Source organism: Saccopteryx leptura, chromosome 1 (assembly GCF_036850995.1).
Source record: "Saccopteryx leptura isolate mSacLep1 chromosome 1, mSacLep1_pri_phased_curated, whole genome shotgun sequence".
NCBI lineage: Eukaryota > Metazoa > Chordata > Mammalia > Chiroptera > Emballonuridae > Saccopteryx > Saccopteryx leptura.
This window is the reverse complement of record NC_089503.1, coordinates 61,619,412-61,643,475: the sequence shown is the minus strand read 5'-3', so window position 1 is coordinate 61,643,475 and position 24,064 is coordinate 61,619,412. Positions and strand designations below refer to the sequence as shown.

General features: G+C 37.4%; 1 protein-coding gene and 1 pseudogene across 8 annotated transcripts in view; one reads left to right on the top strand and one right to left on the bottom strand.

The window, feature by feature from the left end:
* EMSY (EMSY transcriptional repressor, BRCA2 interacting) overlaps positions 1 to 24,064 on the bottom strand; it is a 110,291-nt gene that overhangs the window by 47,124 nt on the left and 39,103 nt on the right. For all 8 annotated transcript variants that reach the window (XM_066368890.1, XM_066368834.1, XM_066368852.1 and 5 more), the window contains one exon: positions 2,367 to 2,516. In XM_066368890.1, the coding sequence (XP_066224987.1) occupies positions 2,367 to 2,516 (150 nt within the window). The remainder of the gene's footprint in view (positions 1 to 2,366; positions 2,517 to 24,064) is intronic.
* Positions 4,884 to 22,446, top strand: LOC136389684 (bifunctional purine biosynthesis protein ATIC-like; annotated as a pseudogene).

Below are 24,064 nucleotides of genomic sequence, written 5' to 3'. Positions count from 1 at the left end.
CTGAATCAGTTAAATGATAGTCAGGAAAAATTTTCTATTTAAGCTTTTCTTTTTTAAAAAAGAAACTTATTCTAATATACATACAAAAATATAGACACACCATTTTTTTCTACCTTTCCCTAACACGAGGAATCATGTCTACATAACACTACAATCCTTGTACCAAATGGTGAAAAGTTGTAGGGGAAGTATGATCGAGTTAATACAAGAATGACATTTTTTCTAAAGCACAGGCTTTGTATAGAGAAAGTAGAATGGTGGTTGCCAAAGCCTGGGAGAAGGTGAGACTAGAGAGTTACTATTTAATACGTACAGTTTCATTTTGAGAAGATGAAAAGGTTCTGGAGCTAGGTAGTGGTAATGGTTGCAAAATATTGTAAATGTGCATAACACTAATGAACCGTACACTTAAAAATGATGAAAAAAGTAAATTTCATGTTACATATATTTTGCCACAATTTTTTTTTAAAGCACTGGTTTTGGAGTCAAACAGATCTGGGTTCAAATCCCAGTTCTGCCTTTTATAGACTTGAGCAAGTTGCTTAACCTAAGTCTGTTTTGTCACTGATAATGGAGATAATGACACTAAGGAAAATTAAGTGCATACAGACCTTTATATATTGGCCAATATAAACTTCGGACAAGTGCCATTTTACACTATTTAAATTCTATCATCTAAATACTGGCCATCCTCAAAAAAATTGGTAAGAGTTAAACACATTTAAAATAATAGCAATGACTAATTCTAATACAGTATTAATCAATGGTAACATATATTGAGCACTTTGCTGGGGACTTTTGCATCCTTGATTTCATTTAATACAATAACCATATGGCACTGGTATTATTACCCCATTTTAAATAGACAAGGAAAAAGATTGAGGAATTAAGTAACTGTTCAGCATCACAAAGGGTGGTACTATTTAAAATATTCTACATTGTCACTTCATAGCATAATTGCTCTCATATCTAGGGAAAATGTAATCTTGTGCCTTCCTCAGTCTGAGTAATGTTTATTTACTACACTGTAATGCAGTGGTTCTCAAAGTGTACGCCAAGGTGCACTGGTGCACCCTAGAAGATCTCCAGGTGCGCTCTATGGTATTCCAGAGAAATATGTGCCTGTTGGGGACCAAAAATCCAACAGGATTTTTGGAGTTTAGATTTTTGGGGGACAGAGGTGTGGGGAATTGACTGTAAACTGACAGTCTACCCAACCCCCCCACCTCACTTGCCTGATTAGGTTGCAAAAGGCTGTTAAGCTGTGGTGCTGGATTGTTTACACTACTCATGTTCCCCGGAAAGACAGGAGGCAAGTTTCTTCTATCTTCTGTTTGGTGTAAAGTTAATATGATATGTATGATGGGGGTTTTCTGCACTCAACACAATTAAGAGTAAAAAGAGAGGAATTCTTCAATGTATTGACGAGGAAATGAGAGTTTGCCTTTCAAATATATGCCCAAACATTGAAGAAATCGCTAGGACACATCAGGCTCATGTTTCTCATAAACACAAGAATAAAAAAACACATTTGCGCTGGGACCTGCCGAATTTACTAAATCTTACTAAGAATGTATCTATATATATAAAAAGATAACTTTTTTGTCATTTATTTTTAACCCCCCTTTTTACAAATTCTAATAAGCATAACTAAAAAAATGTAACATAAAAATGTTTTTAATTTCAGAATAAATTTAATTTTGTCATATTTATTTCGTTTAATTACCATAAAAGCATGCTTGGACTTTATTTTTTTTTTCTTTAATATTTGGCTAAATCATTGTAACATATTTCTCAGAAATTTGTATATAATGTGCCTACAATTATTTGTAGGATTTTAAATGCGCCCCAACTTCAAAACGCTTGAGAACCAATGCTGTAATGTAATAGAGACTCTCAACCTCATCAAAGTGAGATCCTTGTGGGCTGGGACTCTGTTTTCATTCACTCAAAAAATCATTACTATACACTTACAAACTCTCTCTCTCTCTCTAAAAAGAAAAAATTATAAAGACACGCTGAAATAGATATGGCCTCTTACCCTTATGGGAGTTTATGGTCTAATAAGGTCAATAACATTAAACAAATCAACAGAGAATAGTGAAGTAATTAGAAATTGCTTATGTGCTATGAAGAAAAAAAATAGAGGACCGTACAACAATGAGAGAAAACTATACTGCTCACAAAAATTAGGGGATATTGTGAGCAGTATATATTTAGTTACAGGGATGTGGGAAGTCAAGAAAGGCATCTTTGAGGAATTGTCTCAATGATCTCTATAACCCCAGTGTCACACATTGCTAGTAAAGATAAATTACTCAATAAATATATAATGAATGAATGCACTGATGCTCAAGAAAACTTACCAGTAGGAGTGGTTACCAGTTTAGTTGTCATTATTGCACCATTACTGCTAACCACCATAATAGGGGAATTGCTACTTGTGGGCAGAGTTGCTGTCACTGGTTTGGGTAAGATTTTACTTGGTTGAACTTGTTGTGTAATGATTTTAACACCTTGAAAGAAGAAAGATAAATATCAGTACATATTATTTTAAATACATGTACCTTATACCAACTCAAGAGGGCAGTATTACACACATTTACTGCATCTTGCCTAAAAAGAAGCTTTCTGAATATTGATAAAAATTCTTTACCAAATTTTATTTCCCAAATTCCTCATTCCTAATTTCTCTCACTCAAGAATACAATTAAAATATTATAGAAGCTATTAAATTATTAAAGAAAAAACAATTTTTTCCCTTTGTCTATGATCATGTTATACAAGAGCTTCTGAACGAAATTAGTCATTGACCTGAACTTTTACAAAAAAATAATCTGTTCCATGAAGATGAGGGTAAAACAATTAGAATAAAAAGTCAAAAACATATGTTAATGTAGCTTTTTTTTATATATAAATTTTTTTAATTTTATTTATTTTTTACAGAGACAGAGAGTGAGAGAGAGGGACAGACAGGGACAGACAGACAGGAATGGAGAGAGATGAGAAGCATCAATCATTAGTTTTTCATTGTGCGTTGCAACACCTTAGTTGTTCATTGATTGCTTTCTCATATGTGCCTTGACCACAGGCCTTCAGCAGACCGAGGAACCCCTTGTTGGACCCAGCAACTTTGGGTTCAAGCTGGTAGGCTTTTGCTCAAACCAGATGAGCCCGCGCTCAAGCTGGCGACCTCGGGGTCTCGAACCTGGGTCCTCTGCATCCCAGTCTGACGCTCTATCCACTGCGCCACCGCCTGGTCAGGCTGTTAATGTAGCTTTTAAATATAGTTCTCTATCCTCTTAAATTATAAAGGCTGTTAAAACTATAAAGAAGCAAGAACATTTTCCTTTTGAATCTTTAATTTTAAATTGACAGCCTTAAAAAATATTTTTAAAAGCTCAGTTTGTCAACTACAAAATAAAGAATACAGTATTTTGGGGCCTACAAAAATATACATGTGGACAAGAATCTGAAGGCAATACATAAAAACAAAATAAAAATATTAGGGTGGTGAAGTTATAATTATTTTTACATTTATTTAAATGTTATAATTGTGTCCTTGCTGGATAGCTTGGTTGGTTAGAGTGCCATCGGGAAGCTCAGAGGTGGCCAGTTCGATTCCTGGTCAGGACACATACAGGAATGTTTCTGTTTCTGTTTCTCTCTCTCTCTCTCTCTCTCTCTTTCTCCTCTCTCACGGAAATCAATAAATAAAATAAAAAAATAATAAAAATAAATGTTATAATTGTTACACTGACTATCCAAATGTAAAATATCCATTAAAAGAAATAGTTCATGCTAACTACAAAGTTAAGTATTAACAATTGTTAACTGAGGAAGAAAAATTCTGGTAACTCTTTTTCCCCATTAACTTCACTGAAATAATTCATGGAATTGAATGTATTGCACCAGGACCTTATTTTCATGGAATTGAATATATTGCCATAGATAACTTAAAATGTTATTATTTTTTTGTATAGAGATTAGGTTGAGAAATTAGGAAGCAAACAAATCTATTTAACAGCCTTAATTAATTTTAAATTTCTTCTAGCCAACAGTTAAAATTATGACATCTAAGCATAATTAGGCAAATTATTTAATCTCAATGACTCATTTTGCTCATCCATAATAAAGATAATACTAGTATATACCTTTTAGAGCTATTACAAAGATTAAATAAATTGAAATTGTAAAGTGCCTAGTACTTAACTAGATTCAGTAAATGAAATATTGTTATCATAGAAATAATGAAATCCTGATTATAATAATTCATAAACAGTGAAGTTGTACAGGAAACTTATTTCCAGATTATCTCATTAGTAAATCACAATAATAATGCTTAAGGCACATAGAAAGTCTGCCCCAAAGAAATAAGTGCAAACAGAAAAAACTTTAAGAGAATCATAACAGACTACTTTGCTTAGCTCTACAAATAAGATGAAAATTTGGATGAAGCAATTTCTAGAAAAATATTATTTATCAAAACTGACCTCAGAAAAGAAAGATGTCTAAATAGACAAATTTACTTAAAATAAATTTTAAGAGCTTCTTCTTCTTCACCAAAAAATAGGCCCAGAAAGTTTCACAGGATAATCTTACAATCCTTTAAAAAGAAGATAATTACAATGTATTTAAAACCATTCCTCTTAGAAGTTCTCATCACACATACACAAAATTTGTAACCGTATGGTGATGGATGTTAAATGATGTTAACTAAACCTATATCAAATCATTATGTTGTACAACTAAAACAAACACAATATTATGTTCATTATATCTCAATTAAAAACAAACAAAAAACATTCCAGAGATCAACTTCTAGAAAGAGAGCATGATGAAACTGTTAAAAATAATAAAACAACCACTAAAAAGCCCTGGAAATGGTCCAGACAATTGAAGAAATATCTAATCAAGAGAAATATCTAGTTAAAAAAATGAAGAAAAATTCAATAAGAAAGGCAAGATCTCTGGTATTTAAACCAAGATCTGCTCCCCCGTCCCCTGCTACAAGCAGGCAGACTCCTCTCCAGACTGCTACAGTCAAGAACACGGAGTTTCCTCTTCCCTCCAGCTCCCAGATGGAGGGCTTTCTTCTCAGGAGCAATAGGACTTTAGCTTATCTCACACTGTCCCCAGGTACCCAAGTGCAGTCAAGAGGTGCATGCTCCCTTCTTCTTCCCAGCCCCCAATTCATGGGTCAAAGGTTCTACTTTGGGCATGGTGCTGCTGATGAGAATCCTGGGGCCCTGATCACCATCGCCATGGCTTCTGAGGAGGCAGCTCCACTGCCAGGGAAAGGAAGGTGAGAGGATCTCAGGCTGCTAAGACCCTTCCTCCTGGGCCTTCACTGACTGCTCAGCTCCTAGGGTAGGGGTGTCATTCAGAGAAGCATGCCACTGACCTTACCCCCAGAGCTCAGAGCTTTGTGAAGGTAGAAATAGGTCATAAAACAGGTATCTTTTAATTTCTTCTCAAAGGAACTGACTTCATTTGTAACAGAGAATGGAGAAATTCAAGTCTAAGGGTGTTCTCAAGAACAGTGGAGGATGTGATAAAAGGCAACTAGGCCTGACCAGGTGGTGGCGCAGTGGATAGATCGTCGGACTGGGATGCAGAGGACCCAGGTTCGAGACCCCGAGGTCGCCAGCTTGAGTGCAGACTCATCTGGTTTGAGCAGAAGCTCACCAGCTTGGACCCAAGGTTGCTGGCTTGAGCAAGGGGTCACTCAGTCTGCTGAAGGCCCCCAGTCAAGGCACATATGAGAAAGCAATCAATGAACAACTAAGGTGTCGCAATGCGCAAAGAAAAACTAATGATTGATGCTTCTCATCTCTCCGTTCCTGTCTGTCTGTCCCTATCTATCCCTCCCTCTGACTCTCTGTCTCTGTAAAAAAAAAAAAAAAAAAGGCAACTAGAAGGAGATTCATGGATTTAATGAAGATATGCTCTATAGGCAACACAGTTTGCAGGAGAAAACTGAGGAATAAGGAAGCTGAGAGAAATCCTCCTGTGGTCAGAACAAATATCAAAAATAGACCTCTGTAACTATTCCTTCAAAGAAACCACAGTTTGCATTAGTTTGTAGAGAGCAACTTATGCTCCAGGGCATTATTGAAATCAATAGAGCAATCAGGTAGTAGAGTTGAACAGCTGAGTGTGGTCATGGAAAGAAAGGAAGAGAGCAGTACAAATACCACTGTCATCTCAGATAACTGTGGACACACCCAGACTACTTCCCAGAGAAACAACATCAGAGGCTTAACTTCATTAAAATAATTGATCTATTCATTAACAACAAATAATCAAGCAAATAAAAATAATTACTGCAGGAGTAAGAGAGGATAGGAGAAAACCAGTACCCAACTATATCTAATATCTAAAATATCAATATAAACATCTAAAATTTCTAGTTTCCAACAAAAAAACATTACGATGCATGCAAAGTAATAGGGAAATATGACCTATACACTAAAAAAAATCAGGCAATAGAAACTGCCTGTGAGAAAAACCAGATGTCAGATATAACAACAACAAAAACACCAAAGTAGTCATTATAAACATGTTCACAAAACTAAAGGAACGTATGATTACAGAAATAAGTATAGTGACAAAGTAGCATCAAATAGAGAATATTAATAAAGCTATTAAAATTACAAAAGAATCAAATGAAATATCTGGAGCTGAAGAGTACAATAACTAAAATAAAAAATTCATTACAGAGGCTCACAAATAGATTTGAACTGGTAAAAAAGGTAATTAGCAAATTTGAAAACAGCATTAGCAAAGATTATGCAAGTACAGAGAGGACAAAGAAAAATGAACCGAACCTCAGAAAATTGTGAAATACCATTAGATGCACCAAATACATATAATGGAACTACCAAAGAGGAACAGAGAGAAAAGAGAAAAAGAAATACTCAAAGAAATAATGGCTGAAATGTCCCAAATTTATTCAAAAGCACTAACATTCATATCTAGGAAGCTCAGTAAACTACAAATAGGAAGCTCAGTAAACTTCAAAAAGATCCACAAACAGATAAATCATACTAAAAAGGCTGAAAGTCAAAGACAAAGAAAAAAATCATGAACACAGTAACAGAAAGACAACACAAGGAGACTTTATTAAGGTTAACAACTGACTTCTCAGCATAAACAACGGAGGTGAGCAGGCAGTAAGATATTGTACTCAAAGTTCTCAAAGAAAAAAATGTTCAACCAAGAATCAAATATCCAGCAAATAAAGTTTAGCAGATAAACAAAAACAGAATCTGTTGATAAGAGACCACCTTACAACAGACACTAACAGAACAGGAAACAAAACAATGATGTCCATTCTTACCAGTAATATTCAAAATTTTGTTAGAGGTTCTAGTCAGAGAAATTAGGCAAGAAAAGAAATACAAGACATCCAGAATGTAACAGAAGAAATTATCTCTATTTGCAGATGACATGATATTTTACATTTAAAAATCCTAAGAAATTTACTAAAAATTATTACAACTAAAAAATGACTTCAACAACATTGTAGGGTACAAAATCAACAACACAAAAATAAGTTGCCCTGGCCGGTTGGCTCAGTGGTAGAGCATCAGCCTGGTGTGCAAGAGTCCCGGGTTTGATTCCCGGCCAGGGCACACAGGAGAAGCGCCCATCTGCTTCTCCACCCCTCCCCCTCTCCTTCCTCTCTGTCTCTCTCTTCCCCTCCCGCAGCCAAGGCTCCATTGGAGCAAAGTTGGCCCAGGCACTGAGGACGGCTCTGTGGCCTCTGCCTCAGGCGCTAGAATGGCTCTGGTTGCAACAGAGCAACACCCCAGATGGGCAGAGCATTGCCCCCTGGTGGGCATGCCGGGTGGATCCCGGTCGGGCGCATGCAGGAGTCTGTCTGACTGCCTCCCCGTTTCCAACTTCAGAAAAATAAAAAATTTTTAAAAAAGTTGTATTTCTATAACATTAGCAAAAGACAATCCAAAAGATGAAATTAGTAATTTCATTTACAACAGCTTCAAAAATAAAATACTTAGAAATAAATTTAACAATAGAAGTGCCAAATTTATACTCTGAAAACCACACAACATTGTTTAAATAAATGAAAGAAAATCTAAATAAATGGGGAAACATCCCATGACCCTAGGATCCAAAGTTTAAACATCATTAAGATGTTAACACTTCTCAACTGATCTACAGAGTTAATGCAATCCCTATCTGACTTCTTTGTAGAAATGACAAGCTGAATGCAAACTTCATACAGAAGTGCAAGGGACCCAGAATAGCCAAAATAATCATTAAAAAAAAAGAAAAACAGTCGCCCTGGCCGGTTGGCTCAGTGGTAGAGCGTCGGCCTGGCGTGCAGAAGTCCCAGGTTCGATTCCCGGCCAGGGCACACAGGAGAAGCGCCCATCTGCTTCTCCACCCCTCCCCCTCTCCTTCCTCTCTGTCTCTCTCTTCCCCTCCCACAGCCGAGGCTCCGTTGGAGCAAAGATGGCACGGGTGCTGGGGATGGCTCCTTGGCCTCTGCCCCAGGCGCTAGAGTGGCTCTGCTCGCAACAGAGCGACGTCCCGGAGGGGCAGAGCATCGCCCCCTGGTGGGCGTGCTGGGTAGATCCCGGTCGGGCGCATGCGGGAGTCTGTCTGACTGTCTCTCCCCGTTTCTAGCTTCAGAAAAATACAAAAAAAAAAAAAAAAAATAGAAATACTCACATTTCCTGATTTCAAGGCTCACTACAAATCAATCACAATCAAAACAGTGTGGTATTGGCATACAAACAGACATGTAAATTAATGGGCTAGAATTAAGAGTCCAGAAATAAACTCACATATTTGGTCAACTGCTTTTTCAATAAGTGTGCCAAGACCATTCAATGAAGGAAAATATTCTCTTTAACAAATGGTATTGAAATAACTGTATTACCACATGCAAAAAATAAAGTGGGATTCTTACCTCATACCATAACAAAATTAACTCATAATGGTGTAACTATGTTGTACACCTGAAACTAATACAAAATAGTACTGAATGTAAACTGTAATTTCAAAAAATCATTTCAACCTGGGATTTGGCAACAGTTTTTTGTTTTTGTTTTTGTTTTTTACAGGGACAGAGAGAGAGTCAGAGAGAGGGATAGATAGGGACAGACAGGAACGGAGAGAGATGAGAAGCATCAATTATTAGTTTTTCATTGCGACACCTTAGTTGTTCATTGATTGCTTTCTCATCTGTGCCTTGACCGCAGGCCTTCAGCAGACCAAGTAACCCCTTGCTCGAGCCAACGACCTTGGGTCTAAGCTGGTGAGCTTTTTGCTCAAGCCAGATGAGCCCACACTCAAGCTGGCGACCTCAGGGTCTTGAACCTGGCTCCTCTGCATCCCAGTCCGACACTCTATCCATTGCGCCACCACCTGGTCAGGCTAGATAAAACACTTTTGTGCTTCAAAAGATATCATCAAGAAAGTGAAAAGACAACCTACAGAATGGAAGAAAATATCTGCAAATTGTATATTTCATAAGAGCTTAATATCCAAAATTTGTACAACTCAATGATAAAAGACAATCCAATTAAAAAGTAATCAAAATATATAAATAGGCATTTCTCCAAGGAAGATTATAAAGGGCCAATAAAGCACGGAAAGATGCTCAACATCATTAGTCTTAAGAGAAATACAAATCAAAACCAAAATGAAATACCACTTCACACAAAGTAGGATAGAGAGAATCCAAGAGTCAGAGAATAACAGGTATTGGAAAGGATGTAAAGAAACTGGACCCTCATATACTGCTGGTGGGAATATAAAATGATGCAGCCACTTTGGAAACCAGTCTAGCTTTTTCTCAAATAATTAAACATAAATTACCACATAACTCAACAATTCCATTCCTATATAGGTACACAAGAGAACTGAATACCCACAAACTTACACATGAATATTTTCCACAGAATTATTCATAACAGCCAACAACAGAAATACTGTATTTCCTCATGTATAAGATGCTCTCAGTATAAGATGCACCTTAATTTTGGGGCCCAAAATTTGAAAAAAAAAGTATTACATAAAGTTATTGAACTCAAATTTTATCCATCATAAAATTCATACAACTCCTCATTACTGTCAAAGCTCCCATCTATTAGCTTGTCCTTATCTGTGTCCGATGATGAATCACGTTCTTCAACAATGAGTGCGAAAAAGTGGAAAATGCAAGTAAAAAATCTACAACCACTGTATAGGACGCACCCTGTTATTAGACCCCAAGTTTTTTGGAAAAAGGTGTGTCTTATAAATAGGGAAATAAAGTAATCCAAATGCACATCAATGGACAAATAGATAAATAAAATGTGAAATACTACTTGGCCATAAAAAGGAATGAAGTACAACATAGATGAACCTTGAAAACACTGTTAAGTGAAAGAAGCCAGTCACAAAAGACTCCGTATTGTATTGTTCCATTCACACAAAAATTCAGATAATTGAAATCTACAGACAAAGTATATCATTGGTTGCTTAGGGCTGGAGAGGTTGTCATAAGGAGTAGAGAGAGAATAGCTAGAGGTAATAGGTTTCCTTTCCTTTTCTTTTTAATTATTTTGACAGAGACAGAGTCAGAGAGAGGGACAGACAGAGACAGACAGACAGGAAGGGAGAGAGATGAGAAGCATCAATTCTTCTTTGTGGCACTTTAGATGTTCACTGATTGCTTTCTCATATGTGCCTTGACTGTGGGGCTATAGTAGAGCAAGTGACCCCTTAAGTCAGCGACCTTGGGCTTCAAGCCAACGACCGATGGGCTCAAACCAGAGACCATGGGGTCATGTCTATGATCCCATGCTCAAGCCAGCAACCCTGTGCTCAAGCCAAATGAGCCCTTGCTCAAGCTGGCAACCTTGAGGTTTTGAACCTAGACCCCCCCCCCCCCCCGCGTCCCAGTTGAATGCTCTATCCACTGTGCCACTGCCTAGGTCTGGCACTTTTCCGTTTTTGATGAATGCATTTTCTATTCAAAAATAAAATAATTGATTCACAAATAAAATGCCACCAAAGCAGACCTTAGAAACTTGAACAATGAAGTGTTATTGTTAACCAATATTAGAGATACAAAAATCTCCCTTCCTTACTAGAAAGATAAAATCATTCCAAATACTGTATAGAGCAACATGTGGTGAAAAAGTCAAGACTGTGGTATACACATATACTATATTAAAATATCAAGACAAACACTAAAACAGAATAAATTAATACATTCAAAAATTTCTCATAAAACCACAAGAAAACAATAAATTTAGTATTCTCCCATCCCTGCTTTTCCAAAGACATGATTAAAAATCCATTTTCAGAACAAGACAAGGATGTCCACGCTCGCCACTTATTCAACACAGTACTGGACTTCTTAGCCATAGCAATTAGGCAAAGAAAAAAGAAATCCAAATCTGAAACAAAGAAGTAAAACTGTCTCTATTTTCAGATGACATGTTATGTATGGAAAACCCTAAAAACACAACCAAAAAACTTTAGAAAAAACAAATTTAGTAAAGTTGTAAGACACAAAAATCAGTTGTGTTTCAATACACTAATAACAAACTATCAGAAAGAAAAATTCAGAAAACAATCCCACTTACAATTGCATCAAAATAATAAAATACCTAGGAATGAATTTAACCAAGGAGGTGAAAGCTATGTATGTAAAAACTATTAAGACACTGATTAAAAAAAAATGGAAGAAGACACAAATAAATGGGAAAATATTCCATGCTCATGGATTGGAAGGATCATTATTGTTAAAATATCCACAGATTCAACGCAAGCCCTATCAAAATTCCAATGAGTAGGACCAGGCGGTGGCGCAGTGGATAGAGCATCAGACTGGGATGCAGAGGACCCAGGTTCGAGATCTTGAGTTCGCCAGCTTGAGCGTGGGCTCATCTGGTTTGAGCAAGGCTCACCAGCTTAGCCCAAGGTCTCTGGCTTGAGCAAGGGACCACTTGGTCTGCTATAGTCGCCCACATATGAGAAAGCAATCAATGAACAACTAAGGTGCCGCAGTGAAGAATTGTTGCTTCTCATCTCTCTCCCTTCCTGTCTGTCTGTCCTTATCTGTCCCTCTCTCTGTCTCTCTGTCTCTGTCACACACACACACACACACACACACATACACACTCACACAAATTCCAATGACATTCTTCACAAAACTAGAACAATCTTAAAATGTGTACTGAACCACAAAAGACCTAAATAGATAACTATGTACAAAGCTATAGTAATCAAATAGTATGCTCCTAGCATAAAAACAAACACATTATATCAATGGAATAGAATGGATGACCCAGAAATAAACTCACACTTTTATACTTAATTAATTTACTATAAAAGGGTCAGGAATATACAATGTGAAAAAGACTGTCTCTTCAATAAATGGTGTTGTAAAAACTGAACAGCCATATACAAAAGAATGAAATTAGGCCACTACCGTATATCCTACACAAAAATCAACTCAAAACAGATGAAAAACTTCAAAGTAAGGCCTGAATCAATAAAACTCCCAGAAGAAAGCATAGGGAATAAGTTTCTTGACATCAGTCTTGGCAAAAACATCAAATGCAATAAAAAAAAAAGTGGGATTATATCACACTGAAAAGCTTCTGCCTAGCAAAGGAAACCTCCAACAAGATAAAAAGGCAATATGGAATGAGAGAAAATATCTGCAAATCATGTACCTAATAAGGGGCTAATGGTCAAAATATAAAAAGAATTCATACAACTCAACAACAAAGAAACACAAACAACCTGATTTAAAAATGGGCAGTTTCTGAATAGACATTTTTCCAAAGACCTACTAATAACCAACATATACATAATCTGGTACTCAACATTCCTAACCACCACTATGTCATATTACTACACACATGCTAAGAATGGCTATTGTCAAGAAGACAAGAAATAACAAGTGTTGGTGAGGAAGTGTAAGAAAGGGGACCCTTTTGCACTCTTAGTGGGAATATAAATTGGTGAACCCACTATGAAAATCAGTGTGGAAGTTTCTCAATAACTTAAAAATGTAATTATCATGTGATCCAGCAATGCCATTTCTGGATATTTATTAGAAGAAAATGAAAACACTAACTTTAAAATATCTGCATCCCCAGGTTCATGGTAGCATTATTTACAATAGCCAATATGAGAGATGACGTCAGAGTAATGGCAGCATGAGAGATACTCCTGATCGCTCCCCTTGAAATTTTAACAAATTGAACAACTATAACACAGAGAAGGAATGCCAGCTGAGCTTGCTAGCATGCCCGAAAGATCCATGCACCAAATGGACTAAAGGTAGGACACGGTGAAAAGGTGGGCAGAAAATAAAATGCAATAGTGGTGGGCTTTGGAAAGGAGAGGAAATAAACCAGGAGTGACTGGGCTTTTTTTTTTTTTTTTTCCTCTGCTGGACTATGGGAGGAGGGAAGCTCAGGCTCTCTGGATTTTGTCTGAGAGGTACAGAGTGGGAAATCCAGAGTGACTGGGTCTCCTTCTGCTTGGAGGAGCAGTGAGACTGAGGGGCAGAGGGGGAGATAAACCAAAATAGTGGCAGAGCACAGGGTCACAGCCAGTGTTCCCATGGTCTGCCTACAGCCCACACTCGGCAGAGACAGAGGAAATTAAAGTGAGATCAACCAGCCTCCCAGATCCTGCCTCTCTCACCTTATAGTACTGAGAGGGGCAGAGACAAACCTCACAGCTAGCCCTCCAAGGCCGTTCTCTCCCCTAAAGAATGGAGGTGTTCCATGTCTGATCTCAAGGTGTGTTGAGAAGTGGGAAGGAAGGGCCGAAAGCCTGACATTGCCATTGTTAGAGCTGTGAAGCTGGAAAGCTGAAGAAGTAAAGCCAAAGCTGAAAAGCCCTCACAACACGCCCTGCACACTGTCACTGTGGCCCAGTCTACATCACTGCGACAGTAACATCTCAGCAGACAGCCCAGGAACTTCACAGAGCTAAAAAAAATTGTATTTAACGACATCTACTGGAAGAAACCTCTCAAAACTGAAATTTATTTTTTCTTTTTTTTTCTTCTTATTCTTTTCTCTCTCTATCATTTTTTAAAAGTTTTATATTTATATTCTTATTTTTTATGAATGTTTTTGATTTTCTGTTTGCTTTTGATACTTTTCCAGTTTATTTTCTTGTCATAATTTTTAAAAAAAATTTTATTGAATTTCTTTTTAATTTTTCAATATTTTTAGTTGTTTTTTTGTTAGAGTTCTTAACAATACCACTCTCAAATGCCATCAAGGAAGAAGAAATTAAATACCATGGTTGTACAAGACAGAGATGTATTTCAGAAATAAAATGAATATCTCCAGAAAGAAATCTCAATCACATAAAAGCCTTGGAGTTAAGTGATAGGGAATTCAAACCTGAATTTCTGAAAATACTCAAATAGCTACAAGAAAACACCAACAGGCAACTTAATATGCTCAGAAAACAAATTCATAAACAAAACAAATACCTCACGAAGGTATTCACAAATGAATAACTCAACATGTGAATTAAAGACGGAAGTGGCAAGTATAGCTAACAGAACAAGCCAGATAGAGTAAAGAATAAGCAACATCAAAGACAGGCAACTAGAGATGCAACAGAGAAGAGAAGAGCGAGACTCACGAATTAAAAAAACTGAAAGAGCTCTACAAAAATTGTCTAACACCATCAGAAAGAACAATATAAGAATAATGAGTATATCAGAAAAAGAAGAGGGGGAAAAGGAAATGGAGAGCCTAGTCAGACAAATAATTGATGAGAATTTCCCAAGCCTATGGAAAGAGTTATAGCCTTGCATCCAAGAAGCAAACAGAATGCCGAGTTACTACAACCCAAACATACCGCCGATGGAAAGAGTTATAGCCTTGCATGCAAGAAGCAAACAGAATGCCGAGTTACTACAACCCAAACATACCTATTCCAAGACACATCATAATAAAATTGTCAAAAATCAATGACAAAGAAAGAACCCTCAAGGCAGCTGGGGAAAAGAAGACTATAACATATAAACGAAAGCCTATCAGGTTATCATCAGACTTCTCAGCAGAAATTCTACAAACCAAAAGAGTGGATCCAAATATCCAAAGTACTGAATGAGAGGAATTACCAGTCAAGAATATTATATCCACCAAAGTTATCCTTCAAATGTGAAGGAGAAATAAAAACCTTTACAGATATACATAAGCTGAGGGAATTTATCACCAGAAAATACTCAAGGAGGTTATTTGACCAGACATAAAGAACAAAACAAATCAAAACGTTAAGTAAAAGCTCCAACAAGGTCACAGTAAAAACAAGGATAATTTGTGACAACAATAACATAAAAGGGGAGAGGATAAAGAACTGCAGTACTAAAGGAGGATGGAGTGCAGAAGACATAGGAATCTTCTACATATGAACATTTTTCTCTTAATAACCTGATGATAATCAGCCATAAAATAGCCACTCCTGAAACAAACGGCTTAAAAAAGAAGAAACATAAAGAAAGAAGTATGGAATATCACCAAATAAAAACAACAATCAGAAACAAAAAAGAGAAGAACTAAACAAGACACAAAGCTACCAGAAAACAAAACATAAAATGGCTATAGGAAATCCTCAAGTGCCAATAATTACCCTAAATGTAAATGGACTGAACTCACCAATAAAGAGGCACAGAGTAGCAAATTGTATCAAAAAGCAAATCCCAACAATATTCTGCCTTCAAGAGACACATCTAAGCTGCAAAGCCAAAAGTAGGCTCAAAGTAAAAGGTTGGAAAATGATTCTACAAGCAAATAATATCCAAATAAAATTATGCAGCTGGAGCCATATTCATATGCTGACTTAAAGACAGCAAAGGTGGCCCTGGCCGGTTGGCTCAGCGGTAGAGCGTCGGCCTGGCGTGCGAGGGACCCGGGTTCGATTCCCGGCCAGGGCACATAGGAGAAGCGCCCATTTGCTTCTCCACCCCCCCCTCCTTCCTCTCTGTCTCTCTCTTCCCCTCCCGCAGCCAAGGCTCCATTGGAGCAAAGATGGCCCGGGCGCTGGGGATGGCTCCTTGGCCTCTGCCCCAGGCGCTAGAGTGGCTCTGGTTGTGGCAGAGCGACGCACCGGAGGGGCAGAGCATCGCCCCTGGTGGGCGTGCCGGGTGGATCCTGGTCGGGCGCATGCAGGAGTCTGTCTGACTGTCTCTCCCCGTTTCCAGCTTCAGAAAAATACAAAAAAAAAAAAAAGACAGCAAAGGTAACCAAAGACAAAGATGGACATTTCATAACAATAAAGGGGACATTGTATCAAGAAGACATAACACTTCTTTCTAAGCCCCAAACCAGGGAATACCGAAAAACATAACACAGCTACTAACTGATCTAAAAATAGAAGCAGACAAAAACACAATCACACTTGGAGATTTCAACACACCATTGAGAGTTTTAAATAGATCACTCAAACAGAAAATCAATAAAAAATATTGGCCTTAAATGACACTCTAGACCAAATGCACATAACTGACCTTACAGGGCATTTCATCCTAAAATGTCAGATGATATGTACATTCTTTTCCAGTGTACATACAATATTCTCAAGACAGATAGATCATATGTTGGGTCACAAAACGAACATCAACATAGTCAGGAAGATTGAAATTATACCAAGCATATTTTCTGATCATTAAGGCTTTCAAATTAGAATTCAACTGTAAAAAGGAAGTAAAGAAACTCAAAAAATGTGGAAATTAAACACCATACTTCTAAAAAATGGCTGGGTCAAAAAAGCAATAAAAACAGAGATCAAAAGCTATACACAAGCAAATGAAAATGACAACACAACATATCAAAATTACTAGAATGCAGCGAAAGCAGTAATAAAAGGAAAGTTTATATCATTAAAGGCTTATATCAAGAAACAAGAGAGATCCCAAGTAAACAACCTAACATACCTTAAGGAACTACAAAAAAAAAGAACAAAGGCAACCCAAAGTCAGCAGAAAAAAAGAAACAGTAAAAATTAGAGCAGAACCAAAAGAAATAGAAAACAAAAAAATCTATGGAAAAAATTAATACAACAAAGAACTGGTTCTTTTAAAAGATTGAGAAAATCAACAAACCACTGGCTAGACTCACAAAGAAAAAAGAGGAAGGACTTATATAAACAAAATCCAAAATGAAAGAGGAAATATTACCACAGACATCAGAGATACACAAAAGACCCTAGTAGAATAGTATGAAAGATTATTTGCCATCAAATTCAACAACCTAAAGGAAATAGATAAATTCTTAGAACTATATATACAATGTTCCTAGACTGAATAACAAAGAAGTGGAAAACCTAACTAGACCTATAAGCAGGGAGGAAATAGAAACAACTATCAAAAACCTCCCCAAAAACAGAAGTCCAGAACCAGATGGCTATACTAGTGAATTCTACCAAACATTTAAAGCAGACTCAGTACCCATCTTTCTCAAAGTTTTCCAAAAAATAGAAGAAGAAGCAATGCTCCACATTTTACGAGGCCAGCATCACCATCATACCAAAATCTGGCAAGGACAACACAAAAAAAGAAAACTACAGACCAATATCTCTAATGAATACAGATGTAAAAATCCTAAACAAAATACTAGCAAATCAAATACAACAACACCTTAGAACAATAATACAACACAATCAAGTGGGATTCATTCCAAAAGCACTAGCATGGTACAACATACAGAAATCAATCAATGTAATACATCACATCAACAAAACAAAGAACAAAAATCATATGATCCTATCAATAGATGCAGAAAAGGCATTCAAGAACATACAACATCCCTTTATGTTTAAAACACTCAATAAAATCAGAAGAGAAACAAAGTATCTCAACATAATAAAGGCCATACATGACAAACCATCAGCTAATATCATACTAAATGGTGAAAAAATGTAGTCTTTTCCTCTAAAATCAGGAACGAGACAAGGTTGCCCACTCTCTCCACTCTTATTCAACATAGTTCTGGAAGTTTTAGCCAGACTGATAGGGCAAGAGAAAGAAATAAATGGCATCCATATCAGGAAAGCAGAAGTAAAGGTATCACTTTTTGCAGATGATATGATCCTGTATATAGAAAACCTCAAAGACCACCAAAAAAACTCTCAGAAACAATAAACCAATACAGTAAAATCACAGGATACAAAATCAATATACACAAGTCTACTACTACTTTCCTATATGCCAACAATGCAATTTCAAAGAATAAACTCAAAAGAACAATTCCTTTTATAATTGCTATGACAAAAATAAAATAATAAAGTACCTAGGAATAACATTAACAAAGGATATGAAGGACCTATATACTGAAAACTACAAAACATTATTGAAAGAAATTTAAAAAGACACAATGAAATGAAAAAATATTCCATGTTCATGGATTGGGCGAATAAACATAGTTAAAATGGCCATAACCCAAAGCAATATATAAATTTAATGTAATCCCCATCAAAATCCCAATGTCTTTCTTTAAAGAAATAGAACAAAAAATTACCAGGTTTGTATGAAACCATGAAAACCCAGAACAGCAAAAGCAATCCTGAGAAAAAAGAATGAAGCCGAAGGCATCACACTACCTGACTTCAAATTATATAGAGCCATGATCATCAAAACAGCATGGTATTGGCAGAAAAACAGACAGACAGACCACTGGAACAGAATCGAGAGCCCAGAAATAAAACCACGCATATACGGACAGATAATCTTCGACAAAGAAGCCAAAAAACACACAATGGAGAAAAGAAAGCCTCTCAATAAATGGTGCTGGGAAAATTGGAGAGCCACAGACAAAAGAATAAAACTTGACTACAGTTTGTCTCCCTGCACAAAAATTAATGCAAAATGAATCAAAGATCTAAATATAAGACCTGAAACTATAAATTACATTGAAGAAAACATAGGAACTAAACTCATGGACCTTAGCCATAGAGAATAATTTATGAATTTGACCCCAAAGGCAAGGGAAGTAAAGGCAAAAATAAATGAATGGGACTATATCAAACTAAAAAAACTTCTGCCCAGCAAAAGAAACTGACAACAAAACAAATAGGCAGCCAACTAAGTGAGAGATGATATTTGTAAACAGTTCCAATAAGGCGTTAATATCCAAAATATATGAAGAACTCACAAAGTTCAGTAATGAACAAACAAACAATCCAATTAAAAAAATGGGAAGAGGACCTGAACAGACACTTCTCCCAAGAGGACATACAAATGGCCAACAGGTACATGAAAAGATGCTCATCTTCTCTAGCTATTCAAGAAATGCAAATTAAAGCTACCATGAGATACCACCTCACATCTATTAGACTGGCTATTATCAACAAAACAGGTAATAACAAGTGTTGGAGAGGCTGTGGATAAAAAAGAAATCTCATTCACTACTGGTGGGAATGCAAATTAGTAAAACTATTATGGAAGAAAGTATGCTGTTGCCTCAAAAATTAAGAATAGAATTACCATATGACCCAGCAATCCCTCTACTGGGTACTTACCCCCAAAACTCTAAAACACTGGTACATAAAGACACATAAACCCCCATGTTCATCACAGTATTATTCACAGTGGCCAAGACATGAAAACAACCCAAGTGTCCCTCAATAGAGGATTGGATAAAGAAGATGTGGTACATATATACAATGGAATACTATTCAGCTATAAGAAACGATGACATAGTGACATTTAAGACAATATGGATGGACCTTGAGAACATTATACTGAGTGAAATAAGTAAATCAGAAAAAGCTAAGAACCGTATGATTTCACACATAGGTTGGATATAAAATTGAGAGTTATGGACATAGATAAAAGTGAAGTGGTTACCAGGGGGAAGAGAATGCGGGGGAGGAGACTTGAGTAAATGGAGAGGGGGGTGGGGGGGGAAGTTGTAAAGAGGGACTAATATAAGGTGATGGAAAATTATTTAACTTTGGGTGATGGGTATACCACATAATCAACAGTTCAAATGCTATAGAAAAGTTCACCTGAAACCTATGTATTCTTACTGATCAATGTCAACCTGTTAGTTAATTACCTATATAAAATTTAAAAATTAAAAATATAAAATAAAATTAATTAAATAAAATCAATAGCCAGCAACTTAAATTTACATCAATAGATAAATGAATAAAGAAAATATGGGGACCACTCCGCCTCCCTCTGCTTGTGGTATCCCCCTCTCCTGCCCCCACTTGTTCCCTAACCCTGTCGCCTATAGCCACGAAGCCTAGTCAGCTTGCCATTTTTAGTTTTTCTGACAAAACTGGCCTTGTGGAATTTGCCAGAAACCTAACTTCTCTCTGTTTGAATCAGATCACTTCTGGAGGGACTGCAAAAGCTGTCAGGGATGCTGATCTGGCAGTAAGAGATGTCTATCTCTGAGTTGACAGGGTTTCCTGAAATGTTAGAGGGGGACATGTGAAAACCTTTCTTCCTGAAGTCTAGGCTGGAATCTTGGCTCATAATATTTCAGAAGATAACGCTGACATGGCCCGACTTGATTTCAATCTTATAAATTGTTTGTAATCTGCATCCCTTTGTGAAGACAGTGGCTTCTCCAGATGTAATGTTGAAGAGGCTGTTGAGCAAACTGATATTGGTGAAGTAATCCTGCTAGGAGCAGCAGCCAAAAACCATGCTCGAGTGACTGTAGAGCAGGGGTCTCAAACTCAACTCAGCATGTGGGCCGCAGAGCAAGATCACAGCCGTTCGGCGGGCCGCACTAGGTCTACAAAAGGCAACTGTTACGCAACACTTTTCTCACTGCAGTTGAAAACAAAAAAAAATCAGTACAACAAGCACAATCGTACATGCAGTTTACTCAGTGTCACAAAACGACCAGAAACTGTAGTTCGCATCACAACTGCTGTTAACTAAGCTAATATCTAGCTAGGATGCTAGAGAAATGAAAAATACAAGTAGGCCCCTAGGCTTACTTAATTTTATCCAAAATATTTTGAACTTCATGGATTAGTCTGCGGGCTGCACAAAATTGTTCGGCGGGCCGCATGCGGCCCGCAAGTTTGAGACCCCTGCTGTAGAGTGTGAACCAGAGGACTACACTGCCGTGTCCACAGAGATGCAGAGGTCTGACAGTAAAGACATCTCCTTGGAGACTAGATGCCAGTTAACCCTGAAAGCTTTCACTCATATGGCACAATATGAAGAAGCAATTTCAGATTACTGCAGGAAACATTATATTGTAGTACAGGAATATCTTGATGCCCGTGAGGTATGGAATGAACCCTCATCAAACACCAGCCCAGTTATACACACTAAGCCTAAGCTTCCCATGATAGTGCTAAATGGAGACCCTGAATTTATAAACTTGTATGATGCTTTGAATGCCTGGCAGCTGGTGAAGGAACTCAAAGAAGCTATTTACGTATTCCAGCTGTAGCATCTTGAAAGCATGTCAGCCCAACAGGCACTGTTGTTGGAATTCCACTTAAATGAAGATGAAGCCAAACTCTATAGGGTCTATGACATGTATAAAAACCCTTATATCCGTATCAACTGCATATGCATGAGCAAGAGGGGACATAGGATTTGGTGATTTTGTTGCATTATCTGATATATGTGATATTCCTACTGCCAAATTTTTTCCAGAAAGGTACCTGATGGTACTGCTGCCCTGGAATATGAAGAAGTGTTCAAAATACTCTCTAAAATGAAAAATGGAAATTACTGTGTTCTTCAGATAGATCAGTTTTAAAATACAATAAAAATGAAGTTTGAACTCTCCTTGGTCTTTGTTTAAGCCAGAGGAAAAATGATGGTGTTATCTACAGGTCATTATTTAGCAACGTTGTTACCAAGACTAAAGATTTACTGAAATCTGTGCTCAGAGGCCTCAGCATGGCTACCATTGCTATCAAGTACATTTGATCTAACTGCATGTGCTATGCCAAGACTAGTCAGGTTACTGGCATTGGAGCAGGACAGCGACTCAGGCACACTGCACATTCCTTGCAGGAGATAAGGTAAGGCAAACTTTTGGTGACTTAGACATCATCCACAAATGCTCTCAATGAAGTTTAAAACCACAGTGAAGAGGGCAGAAATCTCCAGTGCCATCAATCAGTATGTTACTGGAGCCACTGGTGAGGATGAAGATTTAGACGAGATCAGGCGCGTTCAGGGTGGTATGGCCGTAGACGAGGATGAAGATTTAGTAAAGCAGAAGGCACTATTTGAGGAAGTCCCTTAATTATAACCGAGGCTGAGAAGAAATAGTTAGACAAACTTAGTTAAGTTTCTATCAGCTCTGATGCCTTCCTTCCTTTCCGGGATAATGCAGACAGAGCTAAAAGGTGTGGTGCTCTACCGGTTCTGCTGCTGACAAAGTTGTGATTGAGGCTTGTGATTCACAGGGAATAATCCTCGCTGATCCAAATCTTCGTTTCTTTCACCACTGATTTTATCACATATTAAGATTTGATTATATATGGATGAAAAATCAGGTGGGAAGTTTTGAAAACACTTGAATAAAACCCAAAACATTAAATCTTAATCGAAAAAAAGAAAATGTGCCCTGGCCAGCTGGCTCAGTGGATGGAGTGTCGGCCTGGTGTGCAGTTGTCCTGGGTTTGATTCCTGGTCAGGGCACACATGAAAAGTGATCATCTCCCTCTCCCCCCCCCCTCCCTTTCCTCTCTCATCCCCTCCCACAGCCAGTGGCTCAACTGGTTGACTGTAGGTCCCGGGGCACTGAGGACAACTTGGCTGGTCCAAGCATCAGCCTCAGGAGCTAAGAATAGCTTGGTTGATTTGAGCATCAGCCCCAGACAGGGGATGCCGGGTGGATCTCAGTCAGGGTGCATACAGGAGTCTGTCTCTCTATCTCCTCTCCACTCACGTAAAAAAATAAAATAAAGAAAGAAAAATAAAATGTGGTATACAGATACAATAGAACATGATTCAGTCATGAGAAAGAAGGAAATCCTGCCATTTACAACATAAATGACCCTATGCTAAGTAAAGTAAGGCAGAGAAAAATTAATACTGTATGATCTCACTTCTATGTAAAATCTAAAAAACAAAAACAAAAGAAACCGACAAAAAACCCACAAGAAAACTCATATGTACAAGAGAACAAACAAGAGGTGAGATGATGGCTGAAATAGGTAAAGGCAGTAAAAAGGTACAAACTTCCAGTTGTAAGATAATTAAATACTGGGGATGTAATGTACAGCATGGTGACTATAGCTGACAATACTGCATTGTATATTTGAAAATTGCTAAGACAGCAGATCTTAAAAGAACTTATCACAAGAAAAAAGTTTGTAGCTATGTGTGGTGATGACTATTAACTAAACTTATAAAGATAATCACATTGCAATATACAGGGGTGGGCAGAAGTAGGTTTACATTTGTTCATATGGAAAATAAAATAATAATTAATAATAAAAGAATAAACTGTTTTGTGTACTCACAACTATAAACCTCTTTGCCTACTCCTGTATACATATATCAAATCATTACGTTGTACACCTAAAACTAATATGTCATATGGCAATTATATTTCAAAAAAATAAATGTTCCTATCAAAAAAAAACAAAATAAATTGAAAATGTCAGCATTTTTGAAGTTCCTGTTCTACCACCAAAAAAAGTCCAGATTCACTAGAGAAAAAAACATCCATTTTCTTTTCTTAAAAATATTAAGTATGGGCCTTGGCTGGGTAGCTTAGCTGGTTATAGTGTCATCCTAATATGCCACGGTTGTGGGTTTAATCCCTCGTCAGGGCACATATAAGAATCAATCAAGCCCTGGCTGGTTGGCTCCATGGTAGAGCGTCAGCCTGGTGTGTGGATGTCCAGGTTCGATTGCCAGTCAGGGCACACAGGAGAAACACCCATTTGCTTCTCCACTCCTCCCCCTCTCACTTCTCTCTCTCATACACACACTCTCCTCCACCCCTCCTGCAGCCAAAGCTCATTAGAGCAAGTTGGCCCGGGTGCTAAGGATGGCTTCAGGGCCTCCGCCCCAGGTGCTAAAAAAAATGGCTCCATCACAACAGAGCAAGGGCCACAG